General features: G+C 49.7%; 1 protein-coding gene across 10 annotated transcripts in view; it reads left to right on the top strand.

The window, feature by feature from the left end:
• The window catches only part of DLEC1 (DLEC1 cilia and flagella associated protein), a 72137-nt gene that overhangs the window by 30050 nt on the left and 16693 nt on the right, over window positions 1-25394 (top strand). For 9 of the 10 annotated variants that reach the window (XM_047740537.1, XM_047740581.1, XM_047740570.1 and 6 more), the window contains 13 exons: window positions 9005-9092; window positions 9823-9996; window positions 10709-10845; window positions 12055-12147; window positions 15223-15313; window positions 16181-16343; window positions 17550-17742; window positions 18570-18628; window positions 19197-19365; window positions 19790-19883; window positions 20109-20239; window positions 20360-20518; window positions 23132-23271. In XM_047740537.1, the coding sequence (XP_047596493.1) occupies window positions 9005-9092; window positions 9823-9996; window positions 10709-10845; window positions 12055-12147; window positions 15223-15313; window positions 16181-16343; window positions 17550-17742; window positions 18570-18628; window positions 19197-19365; window positions 19790-19883; window positions 20109-20239; window positions 20360-20518; window positions 23132-23271 (1691 nt within the window). The remainder of the gene's footprint in view (window positions 1-9004; window positions 9093-9822; window positions 9997-10708; window positions 10846-12054; window positions 12148-15222; window positions 15314-16180; window positions 16344-17549; window positions 17743-18569; window positions 18629-19196; window positions 19366-19789; window positions 19884-20108; window positions 20240-20359; window positions 20519-23131; window positions 23272-25394) is intronic. The other variant, XM_047740563.1, reaches the window with a different exon arrangement.

Raw genomic sequence — 25394 nt, 5'->3', positions numbered from 1 at the left:
CATTTGAAAGAAAAAAAAACAGGTACAGAAATACAAGGTGAAAAATGGCAAGCCAAATCGAGTAAGAAATGCATTTGGGCCCACGTGTGCACCTGCACACGCACACACATGCACTAGGAGCAAATTGTGTATAACCCAGGAATGCAAGGAATGTCTTCACCGTGGGCCTTGAGTTGGCAGTTCCCTGCCCTGAGCCTCTCATTTTTCCCTCTGGGGCTTCCAGTGCTATTAAGGAAAGCCAGCCCGCTTATTATTATCACTGACCCAGAACTTGCAGGCACCAAAGCCGCCCCCCCCCCCCGTTCCAGAGCCTGACCTCCCCCTGCACCTCCTCCCAGCTGACCATGGGTGAAAGCCATGGTGATTGTGATGCCACTGTGTACCGGGGTCCTCACACCCGACTTCCCACCAGCTGGAGTTCTGATTACCACCAGACTGGCGGGAAAGCTAACACCAGACCTGCCTCCTGAGGGTCTGCTGCCTTAGGACCCTTCTGATGCCAGCTGTCATAGCCTGGGTGCCTCATGAAGCAGGGTCTGAGGCAGTGAGAGTCTGCGCTGTCAATCACGTCTCTGGAGAAGACTGAGGAAAGGGGGTGGAAGCAGGAAGAGCCAATCCAAGAAAGTGTTCCTGAGCTGTCCGCCATAGAGCCCAGTTGACTCTTTCATCTTGTGGCACATCCCCTCAGAAGCCACATAAACTGCTGGCTCCTGCCCGTTACTGGTCAGAGGTCTGCCTTGCGTGGCTTGAGCAAGGCTCTGTTGATGGCCCAGTGGATGAGAGGAACGGCTGCCACCATGAACACCTTGACCATGAATCTCAGCAGTGGGTACAGCTGGCTCCATGTGTGAGGGAACAGCAGCCTGATGGAGGGAACCGCACATGCTGTTGCTCGGGCTGTTCCATGCACATGTGCACTCCTGAGGAAACAAAACTGAAGTGGCATCCTTGCATATGGAAAATAATTTAATCCCTACCTCACTCCATACCCTAAGCAAAGTACTTTTCAGCAAAGATCTCAAACAAAATTTATTTATTTTCAGGTAGAATTTAATTGTATTATCATTACTTGTTTTATTTTGTTTTAGAGAGAAAGAGGCAGGGCAGAGGGAGAGAGGGTGAGAGAATCTTTTTTTTTTTTTCAATTTTTTTTTAAATTTTATTTTTTATAAACATATAATATATTTTTATCCCCAGGGGTACAGGTCTGTGAATCGCCAGGTTTACACACTTCACAGCACTCACCATAGCACATACCCTCCCCAATGTCCATAACCCCACGCCCCCTCTCCCAACCCCCCTCCCCCCATCAACCCTCAGTTTGTTTTGTGAGATTAAGAGTCACTTATGGTTTGTCTCCCTCCCAATCCCATCTTGTTTCATTTACTCTTCTCCTACCCCCTTAACCCCGCATGTTGCATCTCCTCCCCCTCATATCAGGGAGATCACATGATAGTTGTCTTTCTCCGATTGACTTATTTCGCTAAGCATGATACCCTCTAGTTCCATCCACATCGTTGCAAATGGCAAGATTTCATTTCTTTTGATGGCTGCATAGTATTCCATTGTGTATATATACCACATCTTCTTTATCCATTCGTCTGTTGATGGACATCTAGGTTCTTTCCATAGTTTGGGAACTATTGTAGACATTGCTGCTATAAACATTCGGGTGCACGTGCCCCTTCGGATCACTACGTTTGTATCTTTAAGGTAAATACCCAGCAGTGCAATTGCTGGGTCATAGGGTAGTTCTATTTTCAACATTTTGAGGAACCTCCATGCTGTTTTCCAGAGTGGTGGCACCAGCTTGCATTCCCACCAACAGTGTAGGAGGGTTCCCCTTTCTCCGCATCCTCGCCAGCATCTCTCATTTCCTGACTTGTTAATTTTAGCCATTCTGACTGGTGTGAGGTGATATCTCATTGTGGTTTTGATTTGCATTTCCCTGATGCCGAGTGCTATGGAGCACTTTTTCATGTGTCTGTTGGCCATCTGGATGTCTTCTTTGCAGAAATGTCTGTTCATGTCCTCTGCCCATTTCTTGATTGGATTATTTGTTCTTTGGGTGTTGAGTTTGCTAAGTTCTTTATAGATTTTGGACACTAGCCCTTTATCTGATATGTCGTTTGCAAATATCTTCTCCCATTCTGTCAGTTGTCTTTTGGTTTTATTCACTGTTTCCTTTGCTGTGCAAAAGCTTTTGATCTTGATAAAATTCCAATAGTTCATTTTTGCCCTTGCTTCCCTTGCCTTTGGTGATGTTCCTAGGAAGATGTTGCTGTGGCTGAGGTCGAAGAGGTTGCTGCCTGTGTTCTCCTCGAGGATTTTGATGGATTCCTTTCTCACATTGAGATCCTTCATCCATTTTGAGTCTATTTTCATGTGTGGTGTAAGGAAATGGTCCAATTTCATTTTTCTGCATGTAGCTGTCCAATTTTCCCAACACCATTTATTGAAAGGCTGTCTTTTTTCCATTGGACATTCATTCCTGCTTTGTCGAAGATTAGTTGACCATAGAGTTGAGGGTCTATTTCTGGGCTCTCTATTCTGTTCCATTGATCTATGTGTCTGTTTTTGTGCCAGTACCATGCTGTCTTGATGATGACAGCTTTGTAATAGAGCTTGAAGTCCGGAATTGTGATGCCACCAACTTTGGCTTTCTTTTTCAATATTCCTTTGGCTATTCGAGGTCTTTTCTGGTTCCATATAAATTTTAGGATTATTTGTTCCATTTCTTTGAAAAAAATGGATGGTACTTTGATAGGAATTGCATTAAATGTGTAGATTGCTTTAGGTAGCATAGACATTTTCACAATATTTATTCTTCCAATCCAGGAGCATGGAACATTTTTCCATTTCCTTGTGTCTTCCTCAATTTCTTTCATGAGTACTTTATAGTTTTCTGAGTATAGATTCTTAGTCTCTTTGGTTAGGTTTATTCCTAGGTATCTTATAGTTTTGGGTGCAATTGTAAATGGGATGGACTCCTTAATTTCTCTTTCTTCTGTCTTGTTGTTGGTGTAGAGAAATGCAACTGATTTCTGTGCATTGATTTTATATCCTGACACTTTACTGAATTCCTGTACAAGTTCTAGCAGTTTTGGAGTGGAGTCTTTTGGGTTTTCCACATAGAGTATCATATCATCTGCAAAGAGTGATAGTTTGACTTCTTCTTTGCCGATTTGGATGCCTTTAATTTCCTTTTGTTGTCTGATTGCTGAGGCTAGGACTTCTAGTACTATGTTGAATAGCAGTGGTGATAACGGACATCCCTGCCATGTTCCTGACCTTAGCGGAAAAGCTTTCAGTTTTTCTCCATTGAGAATGATATTTGCGGTAGGTTTTTCATAGATGGCTTTGATAATATTGAGGTATGTGCCGTCTATCCCTACACTTTGAAGAGTTTTGATCAGGAAGGGATGCTGTACTTTGTCAAATGCTTTTTCAGCATCTATGGAGAGTATCATATGGTTCTTGTTCTTTCTTTTATTAATGTGTTGTATCACATTGATTGATTTGTGGATGTTGAACCAACCTTGCAGCCCTGGAATAAATCCCACTTGGTCGTGGTGAATAATCCTTTTAATGTACTGTTGAATCCTTTTGGCTAGTATTTTGGTGAGAATTTTTGCATCTGTGTTCATCAAGGATATTGGTCTGTAGTTCTCTTTTTTGATGGGATCCTTGTCTGGTTTTGGGATCAAGGTGATGCTGGCCTCATAAAATGAGTTTGGAAGTTTTCCTTCTATTTCTATTTTTTGGAACAGTTTCAGAAGAATAGGAATTAGTTCTTCTTTAAATGTTTGGTAGAATTCCCCCGGGAAGCCGTCTGGCCCTGGGCTTTTGTTTGTTTGTAGATTTTTGATGACTGTTTCCATCTCCTTACTGGTTATGGGTCTGTTCAGGCTTTCTATTTCTTCCTGGTTCAGTTGTGGTAGTTTATATGTCTCTAGGAATGCATCCATTTCTTCCAGATTGTCAAATTTGTTGGCGTAGAGTTGCTCATAGTATGTTCTTATAATTGTCTGCATTTCTTTGGTGTTCGTTGTGATCTCTCCTCTTTCATTCATGATTTTATTTATTTGGGTCCTTTCTCTTTTCTTTTCGATAAGTCTGGCCAGGGGTTTATCGATCTTATTAATTCTTTCAAAGAACCAGCTCCTAGTTTCGTTGATTTGTTCTATTGTTTTTTTGGTTTCTATTTCATTGATTTCTGCTCTGATCTTTATGATTTCTCTTCTCCTGCTGGGTTTAGGGTTTCTTTCTTGTTCTTTCTCCAGCTCCTTTAGGTGTAGGGTTAGGTTGTGTACCTGAGACCTTTCTTGTTTCTTGAGAAAGGTTGTACCGCTATATATTTTCCTCTCAGGACTGCCTTTGTTGTGTCCCACAGATTCTGAATCGTTGTGTTTTCATTATCATTTGTTTCCATGAATTTTTTCAATTCTTCTTTAATTTCCTGGTTGACCCATTCATTCTTTAGAAGGATGCTGTTTAGGCTCCATGTATTTGGGTTCTTTCCAAATTTCCTCTTGTGATTGAGTTCTAGCTTCAGAGCATTGTGGTTGAAAATATGCAGGGAATGATCTCAATCTTTTGATACCGGTTGAGACCTGATTTAGGACCAAGAATGTGATCTATTCTGGAGAATGTTCCATGTGCACTAGAGAAGAATGTGTATTCTGTTGCTTTGGGATGAAATGTTCTGAATATATCTGTGATGTCTATCTTGTCCAGTGTCATTTAAGGCCTTTATTTCCTTGTTGATCTTTTGCTTGGATGATCTGTCCATTTCAGTGAGGGGAGTGTTAAAATCCCCTACTATTATTGTATTCTTGTCGATGTGTTTCTTTGATTTTGTTATCAATTGGCTTATATAGTTGGCTGCTCCCACGTTAGGGGCATAGATATTTACAATTGTTAGATCTTCTTGTTGGACAGTTCCTTTGAGTATGATATAGTGTCCTTCCTCATCTCTTATTATAGTCTTTGGCTTAAAATCTAATTGATCTGCTATAAGGATTGCCACTCCTGCTTTCTTCTGATGTCCATTAGCATGGTAAATTCTTTTCCACCCCCTCACTTTAAACCTGGAGGTGTCTTCAGGTTTAAGATGAGTTTCTTGTAGGCAACATATAGATGGGTTTTGTTTTTTTACCCATTCTGATACCCTGTGTCTTTTGATTGGGGCATTTAGCCCATTAACATTCAGGGTAAGTATTGAGAGATATGAATTTAGTGCCATTGTATTGCCTGTAAGGTGACTGTTATTGTATATTGTCTCTGTTTCTTTCTGATCTACTACTTTTAGTGTCTCTCGTTGCTTAGAGGACCCCTTTCAATATTTCCTGTAGAGCTGGTTTGGTATTTGCAAATTCTTTCAGTTTTTGTTTGTCCTGGAAGCTTTTAATCTCTCCTTCTATTTTCAATGATAGCCTAGCTGGATATAGTATTCTTGGCTGCATGTTTTTCTCATTTAGTACTCTGAATATATCATGCCAGCTCTTTCTGGCCTGCCAGGTCTCTGTGGATAAGTCTGCTGCCAATCTAATATTTTTGCCATTTTACGTTACAGACTTCTTTTCCTGGGCTGCTTTCAGGATCTTTTCTTTGTCACTAAGACTTGTAAATTTTACTATTAGGTGACGGGGTGTGGACCTGTTCTTATTGATTTTGAGGGGGTTCTCTGAACCTCCTGAATTTTGATGCTTGTTCCCTTTGCTGTATTGGGGAAATTCTCTCCAATAATTCTCTCCAATATACCTTCTGCTCCCCTCTCTGTTTCCTCTTCTTCTGGAATCCCAATTATTCTAATGTTGTTTCATCTTATGGTGTCACTTATCTCTCAAATTCTCCCCTCGTGGTCCAGTAGCTGTTTGTCCCTCTTTTGCTCAGCTTCTTTATTCTCTGTCATTTGGTCTTCTATATCACTAATTCTTTCTTCTGCCTCATTTATCCTAGCAGTGAGAGCCTCCATTTTTGATTGCACCTCATTAATAGCTTTTTTTATTTCAACTTGGTTAGATTTTAGTTCTTTTATTTCTCCAGAAAGGGCTTTTATATCTCCCGAGAGGGTTGCTTTAATATCTTCCATGCCTTTTTCGAGCCCGGCTAGAACCTTGAGAATCGTCATTCTGAACTCTATATCTGACATATTACCAATGTCTGTATTGATTAGGTCCCTAGCCTTTGGTACTGCTTCTTGTTCTTTTTTTTTTTTTTTTTAGTGGTGAATTTTTCCTCCTTGTCATTTTGTCCAGATAAGAGTATATGAAGGAGCAAGTAAAATACTAAAAGGGTGGCAACAACCCCAGGAAAATATGCTTTAGCCAAATCAGAAGAGATCCCAAATCGTGAGTGGGGAGAAAGGGGATAAAAAGAGGTTCAGAAAGAAAAAAAAAAAAGAAACAATTAAAAAAAGAAAACCGATAAAAAATATAAAAAGGAAAAAAAATATATATATATATTAAACTATTTAAAAAACATTAAAAAACAAAACAGTAAAGGTTAAAAAAAAATTAGCAGAAGAAGAGAAAAAAAATTGAAAAAGAAAAAAAAATTAACTGCAAGGCTAAAGAATCATGGGGAGAAAGCCATGAGTTCTATGCTTTTCTTTCTCCTCCTCTGGAGTTCCGCTGCTCTCCTTGGTATTGAAACTGCACTCCTTGGTAGGTGAACTTGGTCCTGGCTGGGTTTCTTGTTGATCTTCTTGGGGAGGGGCCTGTTGTAGTGATTCTCAAGCGTCTTTGCCCCACGCGGAGTTGCACCGCCCTTACTAGGGGCCGGTTTGAGTAATCCGCTCGGGTTTGCTTTCGGGAGCTTTTGTTCCCTGAGCTCTTTCCGTAGAGTTCCGAAGGGCGGGAATGAAGATGGCGGCCTCCCGGTGTCCGGCCTGGAGGAGCCGAGAGCCCGGGGCCCTACTCCTCAGTGCGCCCTCAGAGAACAGTGCCCAGCTTGCTCCGAGCTGACCGAGCCTGAGACGGGTTCAAGGTAACCCCGAGCTTAGAGCTCACTCCTCAGCTCTGTCTCTGTAGCCGGCTTCCCCGTTCTAATACCTGTAAGCTCTGCAACACTCAGACACCCCCGATCCTTCTGTGACCCTGCGGGACCTGAGGCCGCGCTGACCCCGCCTGGGCTTCACCCTGGTTAAGCCTCTGGAGCGATGTCCCTCAGCGGAACAGTCTTTTAAAAGTCCTGATTTTGTGCTCCGTTGCTCCGCCGCTTGCCGGGACCTGGCCCCTACCCCCACGGTCTATCTTCCCGTCGCTTTGGATTCACTTCTCCACCAGTCCTACCTTTCAGAAAGTGGTTGATTTTCTGTTTCTAGAGTTGTTGTTCTTCTTCTCTTCGATCTCTCGTTGGATTTGTAGGTGTTTGCAATCTTTAGATAAGCTATTTAGCTGATCTCCCACTACCTGAAATAGTCTCAGCCTGCTACTTCTCCGCCATCTTGACTCCTCCCCGGAGTGAGAGAATCTTAAGCAGGCTCCACACCCAGCACAGATCTCAATGTGGGGCTTGATCTCACAACCCTGAGATCATGACCTGAGCCTAAACCAAGAGTTGGATGCTTACCTGACTGAGCCACCCAGGCACCCCTCAAACAACATTTAAAGAAGAAAATATAGGAGATATCGAGAGATTTCTGGAAACAGAAGCACAAACCACAAAAAGTTGATGAATTTTATATTAAAATTTTAGAAACTGTATATCAAAAGATAATATGAGTTATAAACTTGGAGATGTTTGCAACATATACCTTATAAAGAATTAGTACCCAGAATACATCAAGAACTACTACAAATCAATAAGAGAAAGACAAAGTATACAATGGCAAAATGGTAAAAGGATATGGACAGACAACTCACACAAGAGGAACCCCAAATAGGAAATAAACCTATGAAACAATGCTCATCATTATTAATAGCAGGGTAATGAAGATTAAAATAGCAATATGGGTCTCTCCACACTTGGGTGTGGATAGCGTTTCCATAGTGTAGTGGTTATCACGTTCGCCTCACACTTGGGTGTGGTTTACAGATGGACTGGTGCAAATGTTGTGTTGGCCAAAAATGGACAAGTGTTGACTTAGGAATACATACCTATGAATAAAAGTGTGAAGACACACACTTCACATTTATGTAGCTGTTATCTGGTTGACGGAAAGGGTGCTGGGGTAGGGCTTCATCTGTATTTTTAATGTTTTTATCTTAATCTAGGTAATGGTAACATGCCTTTGTCATGTTATAATTTATACATTTTTTTTCTAGTATAATATTTCACAAAAGAGAATCAAGAGATATGTTCATATACTGAGCTTCTCTTTTCTGCCAGGCCCTGTGTGGAGTGCTGGTGGGGGCTAGCAGTGTTTGAGTCCCAGGCCTTGCCCCGGGGGTCTCCCAGTCAAAGGGAGGGAGAAGAGAAGGCAGGGTTTAATAGGGGTTGGATGGGTTGAGTGGTAGTGGGAGGTCCAATTACAAACCAGTCATATAGGTGCCCACAAACACCTCTTGACTGGGCCCACGGGAAGAAGCGACCCAAAGGGATATGTGGGGAAGAAGTCAGCAACGTAAGAAGCCAGGTGGGCAGGACTTTGGAGCCAGATGTCCTGGGCTCAAATCTCAAGACCATTACTTACTGGTTAAGGGGCCTCTTTGAACTTCAACTTTGTCAGAGTAAAACAGAGATAGCTCCCACCTTTTCCTGGCTCTTGTAAAGTTGGGGGGCACATGGCAGATGCTCGGCAAATAGTAGGTCTTGTTTTAAAGAGGGCAAAGCATAGGTCAGATCTATTCCTGTCTTCATGTTCACTTTGTATTTTATTTTTTCCAAATACAATCTAGGGTAGATAGAGGGGCGTATGGAATTCCCACGTGCCCATTCCCCAGCCCAGACTCACTGCATCTACACCTCTACCCCCTTTCCATATTACGTAGACAGTCTGTGCCTCATGTCACTTGGCCATGTGCGTTGTCTAAAAGAGCTCCCCTTGACTTCCGGACAGATGGTGATCTCCCTGCAGAACACCACTGCGACCAGTCGCTACCTGAGAGTCCTCCCGCCTTCTACACCGTACTTCGCTCTGGGACTGGGTGAGTCAGCCTAGCGGTGATCTGGACCACCTCAAAATTGTATTTGTGCTCACTCCCAGCACAGGCCCGCCTGATCCTCAGATGAGCCTGGGCCCTCCTTTCCTGTCGCAGTCCCTGGGGCCCTTCTGCTCTGCAGATAGCCTGTCTACCTCCCACCCAACCTCCTAGAGATGTCTCTGAGTCCTGCCAGCCCCTTTCTCCAGGGACCCCCTCCGGGCCCTGGACCTGCCCTCTGCTCACTCTCCATGCTAACACTGCCTGAGTCAGGCTGTCCTCATTCCCCACTTAAACCAGGGGGGCTTCCCAGCCGGCCTTCCAGCTTCCACAACACAGCGTTTTATCCAAGAATAGCTCTGGTCACGTCGTTCTTCTCCCAACCATGCTCGGAAGCTCAAACGGCTCTCTGCTGTCCTCAAAATAAATTCTAAGCCATCAGGCCAGGCATCTCTCCCCTAACTATTCCAGATGGACCATATCACTCTGCCACCCACCTGCCCGGGCCCTGGTGTTCTCCCCTGGACTCCCGGCCTAGCAGCCTGTCCCCCTTGCACAGCCTGGTGGTTCTGCCATCAGCGTGGCTTTGGCACAGAAGGCATCTACACATGGAGCAGCCCAGCTGTGATGGGGTCTACCTCTGTCCCCTGGTTGCCACCCACACGCAACACATGAACCCAAGCCCTGGGGGCTGACTGGTCCCCAGGTCCTCATCTTTTGCTTCTGTCATGCACAGGGATGTTCCCAGGAAAAGGCGGAATGGTGGCTCCTGGAATGACCTGTCAGTTCATCGTCCAGTTTTTTCCCGACTGTCTTGGGGATTTTGATGACTTCATCTTAGTCGAGACCCAGTCAGCCCACACCCTCTTGATACCCTTGCAGGCCCGGCGGGCCCCCCCAATGCTGACGTGTGAGTGTGTGCTCCGCCCTCCCCGGGATGCAGTTCAGGTTGACAAGTCCCTGGAAAACCCGTCTGCTCGCAGGGGCCCTTTGTGGCAGCACATCACTTGGTCCTCCCAGGCAGGGGCTTCTGGGTCCTAAGGAGGCACCAGCTAGCAGCTTCCATACAGCCTTCTGCTCTGTTGGGCCCCCGTTGTCCTGCTTCCGGTGGAGGCTGACTCAAAATTGTACACAGCGGGAGAGGAGGCCAGCAGCCTAGCTAGCCCCAGCACAGGCTTTGCTGGCTCCTGGATCCCTAAGTGGGCCTGTGTCACACTGAGCCAAGCCAGGGATGCCTGGGGCCCTCAGCAGATGTTACCTCTGTGGCCGTGTGGGTGGCTTTGGGAAAGCCGGCTTGGGCTGGGCTCCCTCGTTAGCAGCAAGCCTCTTCGGCTGGACCCAGGACTCTGACCCATGCTGCGTGGCCCTGGCTGAGGCCTGAGTCAACAGTGAGCACAGACTCCTGCTGATCTAGCCAGCAGTGCATGTGGCAGAGACTGCCATGTGGGTGCAGGGCTCAGGGCGGGTGCCCATCCAGCCTCTCTGCTCCGGGTGCTGGGCCGGAGCCCCTGCATCCTTCCACGGCTGCTCTGAGCTCTGGCTGGACCTCAGGGCACAAGGGCCACAGGGCCTGTTTGGAGCGACACGTTATTTCTCCTGTGCCCCTTCTCCTGTGGCTCCAGTGTCACCAGTGCTGGACTGTGGTTACTGCCTCATCGGGGGAATGAAGATAACCAGATTCATCTGCAAAAACGTGGGCTTCAGCGTTGGCAAGTTCTGCGTGATGCCTAAGAAGAGCTGGCCGCCACCAAGTTTCCGGGTGAGTGATCGCAGCCTGCTGCCTGGAGTGAGAGCAAATCCATCCCCGGAAATCCCGCCCACCCCCACCCTGTGAGGAACTTGCTGGAGTGACCTGTGATTGGAGACGGACACACAAAAGAACGGTGTGGCGTCTCTCTCGCCCAGCTGCTGTCACCAACACCACGGAGACCAGCACTGTGGCTCTTGTCCTGCCACGGAGACCTGTGTCACCTGGGCAGCTTGTGTCACCTCCCTCATCCTTCCAAGCCAGGCCCAAGTGTCGCCGCGTCTACTCCTTCCTTCAGACATCCCAGTGGCAAACGTTTTCACAGAGCCAAGGCCCTATGTTGGCAGCCCCTTTGCTGTGTTCTGTGTCGTATTTATTTGGCACAGTGCTCAAGAACATTTTTTGGGCCAACATTTAAAACTAGGGAGATTTCACCTAAAAATCTGCCTTTCCAGTCTCTGAAAAATTGGAGGGGTGCCTGGCTGGCTCTGTTGGTAGAGCACATGACTTTTGATGTAGGGGTTATGGGTTTGAGCCCCACTTATGGCATAGAAATTACTTTTAAAAAATCTTTAAAAAAAAAAAAAAGAAAAAGAGAAAAGAAAAATTGGAAGATGTGCAGCGCAGGGCCAGGATTCCCCATGGCCCCGTGGCAGCATGGACCGTGTGCTCACACTGTTATTTTTCGATCTGTGTCTCTGGGAAACGGGATAGATCTGGAGGACTGCATGTTCCAAGACCATTTCGCTCACTTTTGTTACCTGCCAGGGTCCTCTAGGTGTGGGTTTGGGTCCCCGGTGCACTGAGATGGCCTCATTTGCCAGCGAGATGACAGCTCCCCTCGATTCCGGGACTTAGAGCCAAGGGTGGATCTGGGACTGAGGCAGCCACACAGGGTGCTGGGATGGCTGTAGGACTATGCTTTGAGAGCCCGCCTCCAGGTTGAGGCTTCATCTCACGCTTCTGCTTCACGTCTGAAGCACTCACTCGTCAGTGGTGTTCCTTCTGCTCCTCACGGGGGTTCTGTGAGCCTTCAGCCCAAGGAAGGTGGAGGGAGTGCTTGAGGAATGGGCGAGCCTCAGTTTCTTCGTTGGCTGTCTCCTGGATGATCCTTAAGATCCTTCAGATTGCAAAATAGATGGAGGAGAGAAGTGTGTCATCAAAGGGCTGGATTTTACAATCTCTTCCATGCTCTTGTGTAATCTTCTGCTTTTCTTTAAGGCTGTTGCAACCATTGGCTTCGTTGAGCAACCTCCATTCGGAATCCTGCCTTCGGTGTTTGAGCTGGCTCCGGGACAGGCCATATGTATAGAGGTCGGTAGTTGGACAGCACGTAGAGTTTCTCCTCGTTACGATTGGTCATGGATGTTCCTTCAACTGCTTACGTGATTTCATTCGCCTCTGTTTTCGTGACTTGAATATTCACTCTCATTCCAGGATGGTTTCTGTGTAGGAGGGTGTTATTCTGTGGGGTGATGTCATCTGACCGTCTCATGATCCCTCTTACAGAGCAAGTGCAGACAGCCCTAGCATTCCACCGTGATCCCCCAGTGCTGTTTGTCCGCACTGTTAGCCTGGGAGTCCCTCCCATCTTAGCTGCCTCTGGAATCTTCTTTTGGTTCTTTGGTCTCTCTTGGACACCTCCCCCCAACCCCTACCAGGTCTGGTGCCTGGGGACGATAGTGACTTTGTCCTCTCTTTCCTCTTTCATCCTCAGTTACTTGGCTGGCAAAGTCTTCCTTCCTTCCCCCTTATCCTGGACCTCTGCAGAAGCTCCCAGACTTGGATATGCTGGCTGTGCGGCTTGTCCTTTCCTAACCAGTTTCTTTCAGTGGCCCCTTTGGCCCATCACACCTGCTCACTGATCCCCAGCACTGTCTGTGAGAAACAATGATGTATCCCTGCCCCCTTTTAAAAAAAATATTGTATTTATTTATTTGAGAGAGAGAGAGAGCAGGAGGGAGAGGGAGAAGCAGACTCCCTGCTGACCATGGAGCATGACGCAGGACTCGATCCCAGGACGCTAGGGTCATGACCTGAGCTAAAGGCAGATGCTCACCGACTGAGCCACCAGGCGCCCTTCTCCCTGCACCTCTTGCTCCACACCTCGCCCTCCCCAACTCCACGGTCCAGGGCTCAGACTCTGAGCTGCAAGCTTACGTGGCCTTCCTCGCTGGCCTGTTGGAGGGGCACTGACATTCAAGAGTGAAAGCGGTCTAGTTTCTAGGGAAGGGCATTTGGACTGCACCGTGTCATCAGGTAGTGAGAGCCAAGAGCCATAACGTTTTCATACTACCTATTGCAATCTTCTGAGAATCTTGCAAACGCACTGGTATCTTGACCCCAGTCCTGAGGTTTTGAGTTAATGGGTCTGGGGTTTGTCTGAGGCACAGTGAAAAGGAAGGCTTCCTTTATAAGCTGTTTTCCAGTATCAAATGTCTGATAGGATCTCATTTGGGAGTCCTGGAGTGATGCCTTCTTGTTCATGTCTGTGCCAGTCTGATCCCTGATAAGGACCTCACTTTTGGGGTTGGGATGAAGCCAATTCAGGGCATTATAGGGCTTTGTCAGACCTCATCTGCTGATGGAGTGTGGCTTGGGTCCTGTTGCCTGGTCCAGGCCTTGTCAGTACCTTGTGGTATGGCTTTAAGGAATTGGGGCTGACCACCCCTGCCCAGGCCAGGACTTCCCCTCATCCCATCCTCCTGTGATCCTCAGGGAAAGGAAGAGGGGAGCAGCAGGACTCTGGGGAGTCATGAGGAGTCAAAGGGAGGTATTTTCCCCCTTGGCATTCCTTGTGTATTTTTTTTTTTTTAGATTTTATTTATTTATTTGCCAAAGAGTGAGAGAGAGAGCACACATAAGCAAAGGGAGCAGCAGAGAGAGAGAGAGAGAGAAGCAGACTCCCTGCTAAGCAGGGAGGCTGATGTAGGACTCCATTCCAGGACCCTGGGATCATGACCTGATCCGAAGGCAGACGTTTAACTGACTGAGCCCCCCAGGCATCCCCCTTGTGTATTTTATTTATCGATTGTTTAGGGTTTGTTTTAAAATGTGTTCATATTTCCAGGCTGCCTGGATGGCTCCGTGGGTTAAGCATCTGCTTTTGGCTCAGGTCATGATCTCAGGGTCCCAGGATCGAGCCCCACATCAGGCAGCGCCACCAGTCTCTCACCGCCCTGCCAGATAACACCATGCCCAACGAGCAACTGTGTGCGTGCTTTCTTTCCTTTGCTTCTCCCTTTCCTTCCCACAAATCACTGACCACACTCTGTTCTGCCCACTCACTGTTCTGCTCTGTCTTAAAGAGCGTTCTCATATTTGTCCGAGCTGCATAGTATCCCACTGAACAAATGAACCTTAACCCAGGTCATTTGTCCCCTACTGCTAGCCACGAAGATTCTTTCTGATCTCTGGCCATTTCGGCAACTCCGTACATCACTCTGTCCAACCATGAGTCTCCCAGCAGCTTCCAGTCCTTGAAGGGGCTTTGCCGTCTCCGGGGTCTCTGCTGGTCAGAATTGTGACCGCACTGAATCCCCACCACGTGGGTGTGTCAGAGTGTCTGATCCCTCACACCCTTGCCAGTACAGTGTTATCAAATGTAAAAGAAAAGTTATTAAGAAAGAAAGCAAGAGAAGCCTGTCATCATGTGTATTTTATTTTATTTTATTTTTAAAGATTTTATTTATTTATTTGACAGAGAGAGATCACAAGTAGACAGAGAGGCAGGCAGAGAGAGAGAGAGAGAGGGAAGCAGGCTCCCTGCTGAGCAGAGAGCCCGATGCGGGACTCGATCCCAGGACCCTGAGATCATGACCTGAGCCGAAGGCAGCAGCTTAACCCACTGAGCCACCCAGGCGCCCCAATCATGTGTATTTTAAAGCACATGCAAACATGGAGTGGGCTCTTTGGCACCCAGTGATTGTTCCTCAACTCTTGGCCAAGCTCATGGCATCTGTGCCTCTCTGCCTCTTCCAGCCAAACCCCACCCTTCCCCTCTGGATAATTTTGAAGAAAATTCCAGCTATCTTGTCATTGCTTTCCTGATTGCTGGCTTTCTGCTCCTTGCCAATATGAAGGGTGAAAATTTTTTCTGGGTGGTTTCCATTGGCATTTCTTATATCACGAATGAGGTTAAGCATGTGTTCCCATGATGAAGAGCCGTTTGTATCTCAGTCTCTGTGAACGTCTTCTTCATGCCTTTCAACATGCTTCCTGCATTAGTCTGGGCTGGGGCCTTGGCAGAACCCCCTGGCCTTAGGGAGAAGGCTGGGGGTGGGGGGAGAATGGGGGGAGCAGGGTGGGAAGTGAGAAGTGGAACAAGGGGAGGGGGGGGTGTGTCTGCAAGGAGGAGGGAGGTCACAGGGCAGCCCTTCTCTTCTCCAGGTCTTATTCCTCCCAATGAACCTAGAAAAGGCAGAGCAGACCTTCATCATTGTGTGTGACAACTGCCAGATAAAGGAGCTGGTGACTGTAGGTAGGCTTATGTGTGCTCCCAGGGCTGGGGCTGGGGTGGACAGGTGCCATGACTCCAGAAACTGCCACATTAGCCTTGGCTGTGGCTCAACTGTGCCCACTCTATCTCGGGGGGGGGGGGCCTGAAGGGGTGGTCGCAGCCCCCAGGCTCTGGGGTCTGGTTTAGTCACGCTCTGGGGTTTGCTCTGGTCAGACATTGGAGACCCAAGCCAGTGTGGCCTCTGGGACAACCCCAGGGAACCTTCTGGTGATAGACAGATGGAAACCTGGGTTTTTTATTTCTTTGGGTTTTTGGAAACCCAAACTCTTTTGGGTTTGCTCTGGTCAGACATTGGAGACCCAAGCCAGTGTGGCCTCTGGGACAACCCCAGGGAACCTTCTGGTGATAGACAGATGGAAACCTGGGTTTTTGAAGTCTTTGATTTCTTCATTTTGAAACTCACCTTGATCTCCTTTGGGGTATTGCCAGAAACTTAAATATAAATGACCGGAGGCACCCCATGTTCTGTGGAGCTAGAAGGGACATTCTGCTGGATTTCCCCCAAGATGTACTCCTTCCTTCCTCCTTCCCTCCCTTCCTTCCTTCTTTCCGTCCTTCCGTCCTTCTGTCCTTCCATCCAGTTTCACCCAGCAAACATTAACTGAGTGTCTGTTATGTGCCAAGTTATCAAAATCACCTCCTTGTAGTCTGGGAAGATATGGGTATGGGATGTGTGTGCTAATGGCCCCCTGTTCCCCTCTTTGCACACTTCTGGGGTTCATGGTCAAGGCCAGATGCATGCGGATGGTGGCATGGATCCTGGGACAGCCTTTGGCCATAGAGCTCTGATTTCAGCCCTGGTGAAACTTTACCATCTTATGGTGTCAGGAATCGGGCAGCTGGTTGCTTTGGATCTGATCTATATTTCTGGTGAAGAAAGTCACCCGGAGCCTGGAGAGCTCACAGACTTAACAGCCCAGCACTTCATACGCTTTGAGCCTGAGAACCTTCAGTCCACAGCTAAAAAGCAGCTGATTATTAGAAATGCTACGTGAGTGACCCCTGTGCCGGGCCCTCCAACATGTACCCTTCCTCCTTCCGCACCTGGCCCAGAGTTCCATTGAGGCTGGAGCTTCCTTCCAAGGGCCAGGAAGGAATCTGGGCATAGGATGAGAGAACTCAGGTCTACACTGCCCATCACGGTAGCTATATGTGGCTATTGCAATTGAAATCAATTAGAAGTAAAGTAAAGCTCACTTTTTTTTTTTTTTTAGAAATATGGTGTTTCCATTTTTTTAAAAGGTTTTATTTATTTATTTGACAGAGATCACAAGTAGGCAGAGAAGCAGGCAGAGAGAGAGGAGGAAGCAGGCTTCCCGCTGAGCAGAGAGCCCGATGTGGGACTCGATCCCAGGACCCTGGGATCATGACCTGAGCCAAAGGCAGAGGCTTAACCCACTGAGCCACCCAGGCGCCCCTAAAGCTCACTTTTTTGATGGCACCAGTCACATTTTAAGTACCAGCCACAGGTGTAGCTCGTGGCTATCCTATTAGAGCAGATACATAAGACTGCCACTGCTGCAGTCTGTTATATTGGACAGTGTTGTCCTAGATCATTCTGGAGTATCCTTAGCCCAGAGCAGTTTTGCAGAGAGGTCTTGCCCTGCATGTGAAGGGAGGCCAGCCAAATTCCAGGATCAGACAGATTGTGACCAGTGGGTTCAGTTCCTGACCATTCTGTGAGCACAGAATTAAGCCAGCACAGACCTTCCCTGGCGACCCCAGGCCTTACAAGGGTCTGTCCCCTGAGGTGATGAGCTATACCCATCGGCGTCCCCCACCCTCCATCAGCAGCACGCCGGAGTCCCACCTCCCCACCGCCAAGGAGTTGTCACTGCTCTGCTGGGAGCCGGTAGGCACGCCCCCTTCTGGATAGAGCTGTCTTGGGAGGCCACAGCTGGAGGGGCAGAGGGTGGTAGAGTGGGGACACCAGGCAGCAAACCTTTGGAAATCTCGTGTGGTAGGAGCCATGGCAGAAAAGTCTCCAGATATCTACAGTTAAACAGAGCCGGGTTCCTTGTGTTTACCATTCTCCCTGTGTCACCATGGCCACTGCAGTGGACCCCCTGACCCCCGTGGTCCCCCACTTCCTGATCCTGGGTCCTCTCTGCTCACTCCTGGAGCAGGGCCCAGCCAGGCAGGGGGTCAGGAGACTGGTCCTGGCACGATGGGGACATGGCTCCACTGGCCCCCACAGGCACGTGGAGCTGGCCTTCCACTGGCAGATCATGAAGCCCAACCTGCAGCCCCGGATGCCTGGGGAAAGCTACAGCCTGGAAAGCCTCAAGTACCACCCGGACAGGGAGACGGCCTTCTCTGTCCTGCCCGACAGGGGCCTTCTCAGCCCCCACGCGGACTACGAGTTCATCCTGAGCTTTTCTCCTCATGAGGTAAGAATGATGCCATTCTGGTAGTCACACGTGATGGGGCCATGGTACTTTCCACCCCCCGCCCCCTCCCCCCCCACCACCATCCTTCTTTAGTGACGCTGAAGCCACCGCTGAGCCTGACGAGATCCTGGCATCCTCCAAGGCCGGGACTTAGCTGAGAGTGGGGCTGGAAGACAAAGCGGCCTCTTCTGCCTGGTCCTGATGGTGCGCACACCTCATCCGCCTCGGGACCCTGGGCTCGTTTCCTCAGCTCTGGTGTCTTCCGTGTTTCCACTGTGTTGGTGACAGTACCATATCTGCCCAGCCCCCCGCCTCCCCTGAAGAGTGAGGTGTAGGAGCCAAGGGCTGGGTTCACGTGGTGGGCTCCTGTGCGAGGCCCTGTGTGTAACTCAAGAGGGGAACGAGAGCTGGGTGTGAAGTGGGGGCTCTGGGGCCCCCTAAGAGCTGACTGGCCTGTCCAGCCGACATCCCGGCCCTATTGTTCTGGGAGACCCTGGTGCTTCCCACAGTCGAGGGCACTGCCCATGGGCCATGTCAGGGTCTGAAGAGCCTGTCCTTCTTGTCCGCTCTGTCCCAGCTGAGGTAGGAACACCAGACTCGGGACTGCGGCAGCCCCCACACTTGAGTCCTGCCTCCCATCCTGGCAGGCCACCCCTCTCTTCCTAGGATGGGGGTGTGGCAGAAGGGGAGCACCACTATGTTCTTTGGAAGGCCTCTCTGGCAGCTAGGCCAGGGGAGAGAAGGAATTCCTGCCATGGCTCCCGGCTTCTCTAGGGCAGCCTGGTTGGAATGCAGTTTGTTTTCAAGGTGCCGTGTTTGCCTTGTAGCCCAGGGATTTTCACAGTGTGCTCCAGATGGTGCTAGAGGAAGTCCCAGAGCCCGTGAAGTGAGTGGGGACAGGGCCCCATATGAAGGGTGGGCCGCAGGGCCTGCCTTCCCCCTTGGGGATACTGGGGAAGGCAACGGCAAGGAGTGAATGAGCCCCCTGACCTCAGCAGGCTTTGACATGGGGGAACACTTCTGCCTTGCCCTGGCACCTTGGCCCAGAGGGGCTCAGCTGCAGGGAATGGCTCACTGGGCTCCACTTAGCCTTAGCCCAGGGCAGCCATACTGCTGGGCCCTGGGTGGTGGCCAATGAGGAGGGGAGGCTCTGCCCCATTGTGGGCATCTCCACCAGCTCTTCCCCAGGCAGACTATCAGGGTGGGTCTCCAGTCAGCGTCGTGTGGAGACCCCAGGCTGGGCGCCACCACAGCCAAGTCCCAGGAGGCAGCAGTCAAGGCATCCTGTCCCAGGACTGTCACTGGTTGGTTGGCTCATGCCTCTGATTTGAGGGCACTTAGGAGCTGCGGGTAGGGGAGTGCTTTCTTTTTACAAGACCACAGATAAGGGACAGAGGGAAGGGCTGTGCTCCCAGGCTGTGTTGGCACTTAGCTTACGGTGGGTTTGTGTTCAGCTTGGATCTGGAAAACCGGAAGGATTCCTCCTGCTCTATGGATGATGTGATTGTCCTGGAAATCGAGGTGAAAGGCTCAGTGGAACCTTTCCAGGTTCTCTTAGAACCATATGCCCTCATCATCCCCGGGGAGAACTACATTGGCACAAATGTGAAGAAGAATTTTAAGGTAGGCTATGGTCTCCCCCCAGCCTAGGCTGGCCAAGAGTGTGCGGAACTTGGTGTGAGTATGGGGAGGATGTGGCTGGAGGAGCGGGTGGCAGCCTCTGCACAGAGGATGAGACTGTCCCCAGGGCTCCTGAACCTGATTTGGTGTGCACAGGTGGTGGGCCGGGCATGTCTGTCATTTTACCAGCTCCCCAGCATCCTCTGAATGATAGGGCTGTGGGGCCATTCCTATGGTCGTGGGTCTTTGATGGGATACGGCACCCACAAACCCTGCTGTGTGGTGGGGGTGCTGTTGGATGGCCAAGAATTAGCTGGGAGGGTGTAGGGAGGACCCACTGTAGGCCCACAGTCCTGCAGTCCTTCGGTGGGTACAGATTTGTGCAGGGGCGGTGCCTGTGGAGTCTGGATTGGGGTGTGTCTTGCAGATGTGGAACAACAGCAAGTCCCCCATCAGATACCTGTGGGGAAAGATCAGTGACTGCCACATCATTGAAGTAGAGCCCTGCATGGGGACCATAGGTACTGCAGGGACAGTGGTGGGGGCGGGGTGGGGGTGTAGGCGAGACGTCCTGGGGCCGGCTGTGGGGGAGACCTGAGAGAGGACGGTGGCCTGTGCAGGGGTCCAGGGGGTTCTGGGATCAGCTCCCGCTGATGAGAAGTCAGCAGAGGCCACACCTCTGGGCCCAGCCACAGCGGGGAACTATCCCCCTCCCTTTCTCCAGCTCACTTCCCCCTCTCTTCCAGAGCCCAGCGAGGTGGAGGATTTTGAGTTGAGCTTTACCGGAGGTGTCCCTGGGCCAACAAGCCAGGACCTGCTGTGTGAAATCCAAAACTCACCCTTGCCAGTGGTGTTACACATTGAGGCAGCCTTTAAGGTGGTGCTGTGGGTGGGGGGCGGGTTGCTGTGCGGCTGGGAGGGCTTGCAGGGTGGCAGGGGTAGGGTGCAGAGTCTGTTCCCAGGGTGGCCTGGTGACAAGCCCCTCTGGGTGTCTCAGGGGCCTGCCCTTGTCATCAGCGTCTCAGCCCTTCAGTTTGGTTTGCTGCGCCTGGGGCAGAAAGCCACGGACTCCATCCAGATCCAGAATGTCAGCCAGCTCCTGGCCACGTGGTGCATGAAGGAGAGCCTGGTCTGCCTCCAAGAGAGGGGCGAAGATGTAAGTCGGGTGCCCACCAGCTCCAGGGCTGCCTCTCCCGCTGCCGCCGCTGGCAGCTGATTCACCTGTCCTGGCACATTCAGAGCATTGAGGCTGAAAGGAGAAGCCTGCCTGATCACCCCAGCCTGGCAGTGTCACCGGTTCTCCCCATCTCTGACGCAGCTGGGGTACCCTTGACAGCAGAACTTAAGCCTGAACTGGATGTTCCTGTTCCTTTCTCCACCATCTATCTGATGTGGAAATAAGACATGGGTTTCTCCTTCTGTCAGAGCAGCCTGAGTTGGGAGGAAAATGGGCAGCTGAGCTGGGCTGGAAGCTCCCCAGTCTCCCAGTCTCCAGGGAGGGTCAGGCCCTCAGGGCTCACCCCCAAGTCTCCCAACCTCCCAGGGACAGTACTCGCAGTCCCAGTACCTGCCACCAGGGGGCACTTGCTCCTGGGCTTGTGGCCCCAAACAAGAGAATCCAAGATGTATTTCCACTGAAGTAGCTCTTTCCTTTTAGCTATAAACTTAGAGAATACTAAAAGTGATTAAATATAATCATTATCATCACTAAATATGATGTAACAAAACCAGAGCAAATGGCACAAAATATCAGTTACTCCCTACCTGCCTGTGGCTAGCTGTGTGTCACCACTGGTCACCCCCACTCTTCATACACGGGGCAGCTGTGGCTTCTTGGAAGCTGCCTTAGGTCATTGTTGCCCATGTGAGGCTCTGACCAGGTCTGTGTGATGAAAGCACCCTCCCTCCGACTCCCTGCCAAGGTCCCCCTCTTGCTTGCCCACAACCGTCTAGGGACAGAACATTGCCCTTCCCTCCTTCCGCATTCAGAAGCTGAGGAAAGACAGGTGTAGCCGCAGATCTGCCCGTGGGCATTCCCTTTCTCCCAGACTTTTCCTTTACACTTGACCAGCCTTGTTCCTTAGGCAACGGCTTCATTTCTCCCTCTGGGCACTCTGAAACTTAGCAGTTGGGACCATTTGTCTCAAATTACCAACACCATTGCCAAGAACCGCTGGCAAGTGCCCTGTTACACAGGGTTGGAGTTTTGCACTTTCCGTCCAGGCTCATTGGTCTCCCTGCTTGGATTCGGGAAGCATGGAAGATGGGGACAGGGACAGGGTGGTATCAATATCTTTAGGCAGGAAGCTTTTCTTCAAATGAAACCTTAGGCAGAAGCTCAAGATGGAGAATAAAGTGCGACTGCTCTGGCCACCCAGAGATGCCCTTGTTAGGTGCCTGCTGCCCCAGCCTGCCTTTTCCCCCAACCCTAGTCCCCTTCCTTAAGTACTCTGGGACTTCCCAGAGCACAGAGCACAGCTGTGATCCTTACTAGATAGAGACAGAGAGGAATAGTGACTTCCCCAGGGTCACACAGCTAGTGGATGGTGGAATCATCAGGTCCTCTGCGTTTTTTTCCCACTGTGAAGAATGACAATTTTTTTATACTTGAAGTAACCGTCAATTTCATAGTATGTTAAGATTTATGTCTTAATCGAGGCTGGTACGAATCCTGTCCTACAGTTCTCTGTACTCTGTTCTTCTGAGCTCTCAAAAATAATGTTGGGATTTGGGGTCTGTTAGATGTGCTCAGGTCAGGGGCACAGAGATGTAGTCCTGGCCTACAGAATCCCCCCAGGACTCCCGGGGAGATTCATGTGAGGAACAAAGACCAAGAAAAGCAAAGGGGCTCTTCTTTACTGCTAGAGTTTGGGGCCCAGACTTGAGCACATGAGCTGCTTTTACTGAATTAGGCCAGCTCCTCCCTCCCACCAGTGCCAGGGAGGAAATGAGAGCACAGAGCCCAAGACAGGAAGCCTGCACCTGACCTTGGCTAGCGTGGCAGACTGGGTGGGAGGAAGGGGGTGGAAGATGGCAGGCCTCTGCAATGTGGGCAGGCTGCCCTCCAGGCAGGGCCTAGCACTCACTGTCTCAGTCTCCTGGAACAAAGAGACCACAGAGGAGAGAGCATCCCTCCTCAGTGTGACCTTTCCATGTTCAGTGACACCCTCACTAGGCAAGTGTGACCATGGGGCCCTTCAGTCAGACCAGTTGCAGGTCTGGGACCAGAAGAGGGAGGTAGAGAGCCCCCCTCCCAGGTGCATTCTTCTTCCTAAGCTTTTGCCCTTCTCTTCTCCCTTCCTATGGCTGGTATGGAGGCTAAGGGGTTCAAGCCTGCAGTGGGCAACTGTGGGTGGGGGGTAGTCATGGAAGCATCGCCCTACTCCCAATCTGGTGACTTGGTGGTTTGCCTTCCTTAGAGCCCTCAGGGTCCTGACCCATGTGTGCTCACTGGGGCTGGGCAGACCTCACAGAGCCACTGAGCCTGCCCTAGTGTGTCTCCCCTTTCCCCTTGGGGGCATGTCCTCTGTCCTCTACCTCTCAGATCTGGGCCAGGACATGGGGACCCTCTCCTTTACTTAGAGACTTGGTCTTTATTCTCTTCATCCCGAGGGCCCTGCTCTCCCTGTTTGCTTTGTCCTGCCTCCTAGCACCTCTTTGAAGAGCCAGGGCGGCTTGGGGGCGACCCTGGTTGGGGGCGACCCAGCTGCCAGTTCTGTAATTCCAAGTGTCCTCTCTCCTCATTCTTCTGGATTGACCTCCACATCAGGTGTCTCCCTTCGACATTGAGCCCTCAAGTGGCCAGATTCACCCTCTGGGGGAGTGCAGAGTGACCATCACCTTGGAGGCCAAGCAGTGTCAGCGGCTGCAGACCGTCCTGGAGCTGGAGGTGGTGAACGGGGCCTGGAGGTAAGGGGGCGGGGAGGGTACAGCCAGGACAGCCCACTCCAGGCCTCTTCACAGTGTATGGATATTGTATGCCATGAAGGATTTGGAGTCATTAAAGAATTTAAAGGTGGTGAAACCTGTTTATTCTATCAGATTTGGAAATTACAGAAAAGGAATTCCATGACCCAGAGAAAACCCACTGGTCATATTATAGGGTGTATCCTACCAGTTTGTGTGATGAAAGATTAGAAATAAGCATAATCACAGCAGCACTTTGTGTCACCCAGTAAAGTGAAGACTGTGCTTTCCCTGTGACCCAGCATCAGCCCTCGGAGTGGTGCTCCCTGAGAAACACACACGTATGCCCTGGGAGCCGAGCACTCACAGCGGATGCTCGTTGCCATTGTTCATAGTCGTGAAAAACTGGAAACAACCAGGGTTCGCCAGCAGAACGGACACCAAAAATTGTGACGTGTCTAAATGAGCAAATACCACTGTCTTCTGGGAGGCCCACACTGGAAACCTCCAAGGTTTTTGGTGCTGTTCCCTTTCTTTCTTCCTCCCTCCCTCCCTTCCTGCCTGCCTTTTTTTCTTTCTTGTGGACAATTTCTTACATACATAAAAGCAGAGCAGTATAATGAGCCCCCACGTACCCATCACCTACCTTCAGTAATTATCATATCACTACAAATATTGTTTCATTCCTATCCTTCATCCCTTCCTAAATTATTCTGAAGCATCATATTCATTCTTCAGCTGGGCAAGGGTGGTACACAGGCGCTCTTTTTGTAATTCTTTAAACTGTATATATATTTATGCTGTTAATAATAGTCATTTCTGCATATATTTGGTATTTCACTGAAGTGCTTATTTTAAATCTTCATGGATCCTCTTGAATTACCTCCCAAACGACTGTCATTTTATACTTCCACCTCCAGTGCAGGAGACTGCCCATTACCCTACACACTCTCACAGCCACAGATAGAACCTGACTTTTAAATGTGACCACCTGATGGCTGGGGGTGGGGTAGTACCACCTGTGTCCATTCGGTTTGAATGTATTTCTACCCAGCATGGGTTTCAGTGTGACTCTATCTCACTGGTCCCACGTGGCATCTTGTGGGCCTTAAATACCAAGGTTAAGTCTTTCTCCTCTGGGAGAATGCCTTTTATTAAGTCTGCCTATTTCCTTTCCCATCTCTCTTGTTCTTCAAGGACCCAGCCTGAATCAGAATGTTTCCAGGTGTAAGTAATGGAAACACAGATGTAACCAACTTGAGCAAAACTGGGAAGCTGTTGGCTCCTGTTACTGGGCGTTCCTGCCCTGCTGAATCCATGGGCTCCAGTCTTTTCCTGGGTCCGTTCTTTTGCTTCTCTCTCGTTCTCTACCCACTTCCCTCACCCCTGCACCCCCCTCCCCCACCTCTAATTCTGCTTCTCTGTTTGCCTTTCTCTCCCCTGAGGGCTAGGGCCCTTGGCCACTATGCCCTGGGGGCGGGGGCCACTTAGGGCTCAGGCTCACACACTTCCTTCCAGCTTAACAACCTTCGAGAAAAATAAAACCGGCTTTCTCCGGCTCTGACTGGGCCTCTTTGGGTCACGTGCCTCCTCTCCCCCCATGCCTGTGCCAGAGTGGGAGGGTCGGCCTGGTGGGAAAGTTCACCAGACAATAAAGGCTATAGCCCACCACAGGTTTGCTGGATCTGTACGTCAGGAACTGAACCATTTTCCTCCTATCTCTCAGGGTTTGTGCTCCTTGTTCAGGGAGTGTCCTTGGCCTTGCCGGGTGCTCATTCAGTGTTGGGTGGATGCCCTCCTTGTGGCAGTCACATTTTTAAATTTCAAGCTTTTCTGTTCTCAGATTGTTCCTTTTTTAGAGCCATATGTCATTGTCATTGTCTTATGGATGCAACAGCATCTCAGATCCCCCCCGCAAGGAAACTCATCTTTGTTTCCTCATGTTGCTGTTGGGATCCTTCACCTTCACTTGGTGGGTTTTCTTGTACAGTAAGTAAACCTCAGCTGCCCACTCGGGGTCTGGAGTGTGAGAGGAAGGAGACTTACACGAGCAGCTGGTGGTCTCATTTCTGAGGAAGTGGGTGTAGGTGTGGAAAGCACTCCTCTTCTAGGGAGCCGAGTGTGCG

This window comes from Lutra lutra, chromosome 1 (genome assembly GCF_902655055.1).
Source record: "Lutra lutra chromosome 1, mLutLut1.2, whole genome shotgun sequence".
Lineage (NCBI taxonomy): Eukaryota > Metazoa > Chordata > Mammalia > Carnivora > Mustelidae > Lutra > Lutra lutra.
This window is presented reverse-complemented; position numbering and strand designations above follow the sequence as displayed.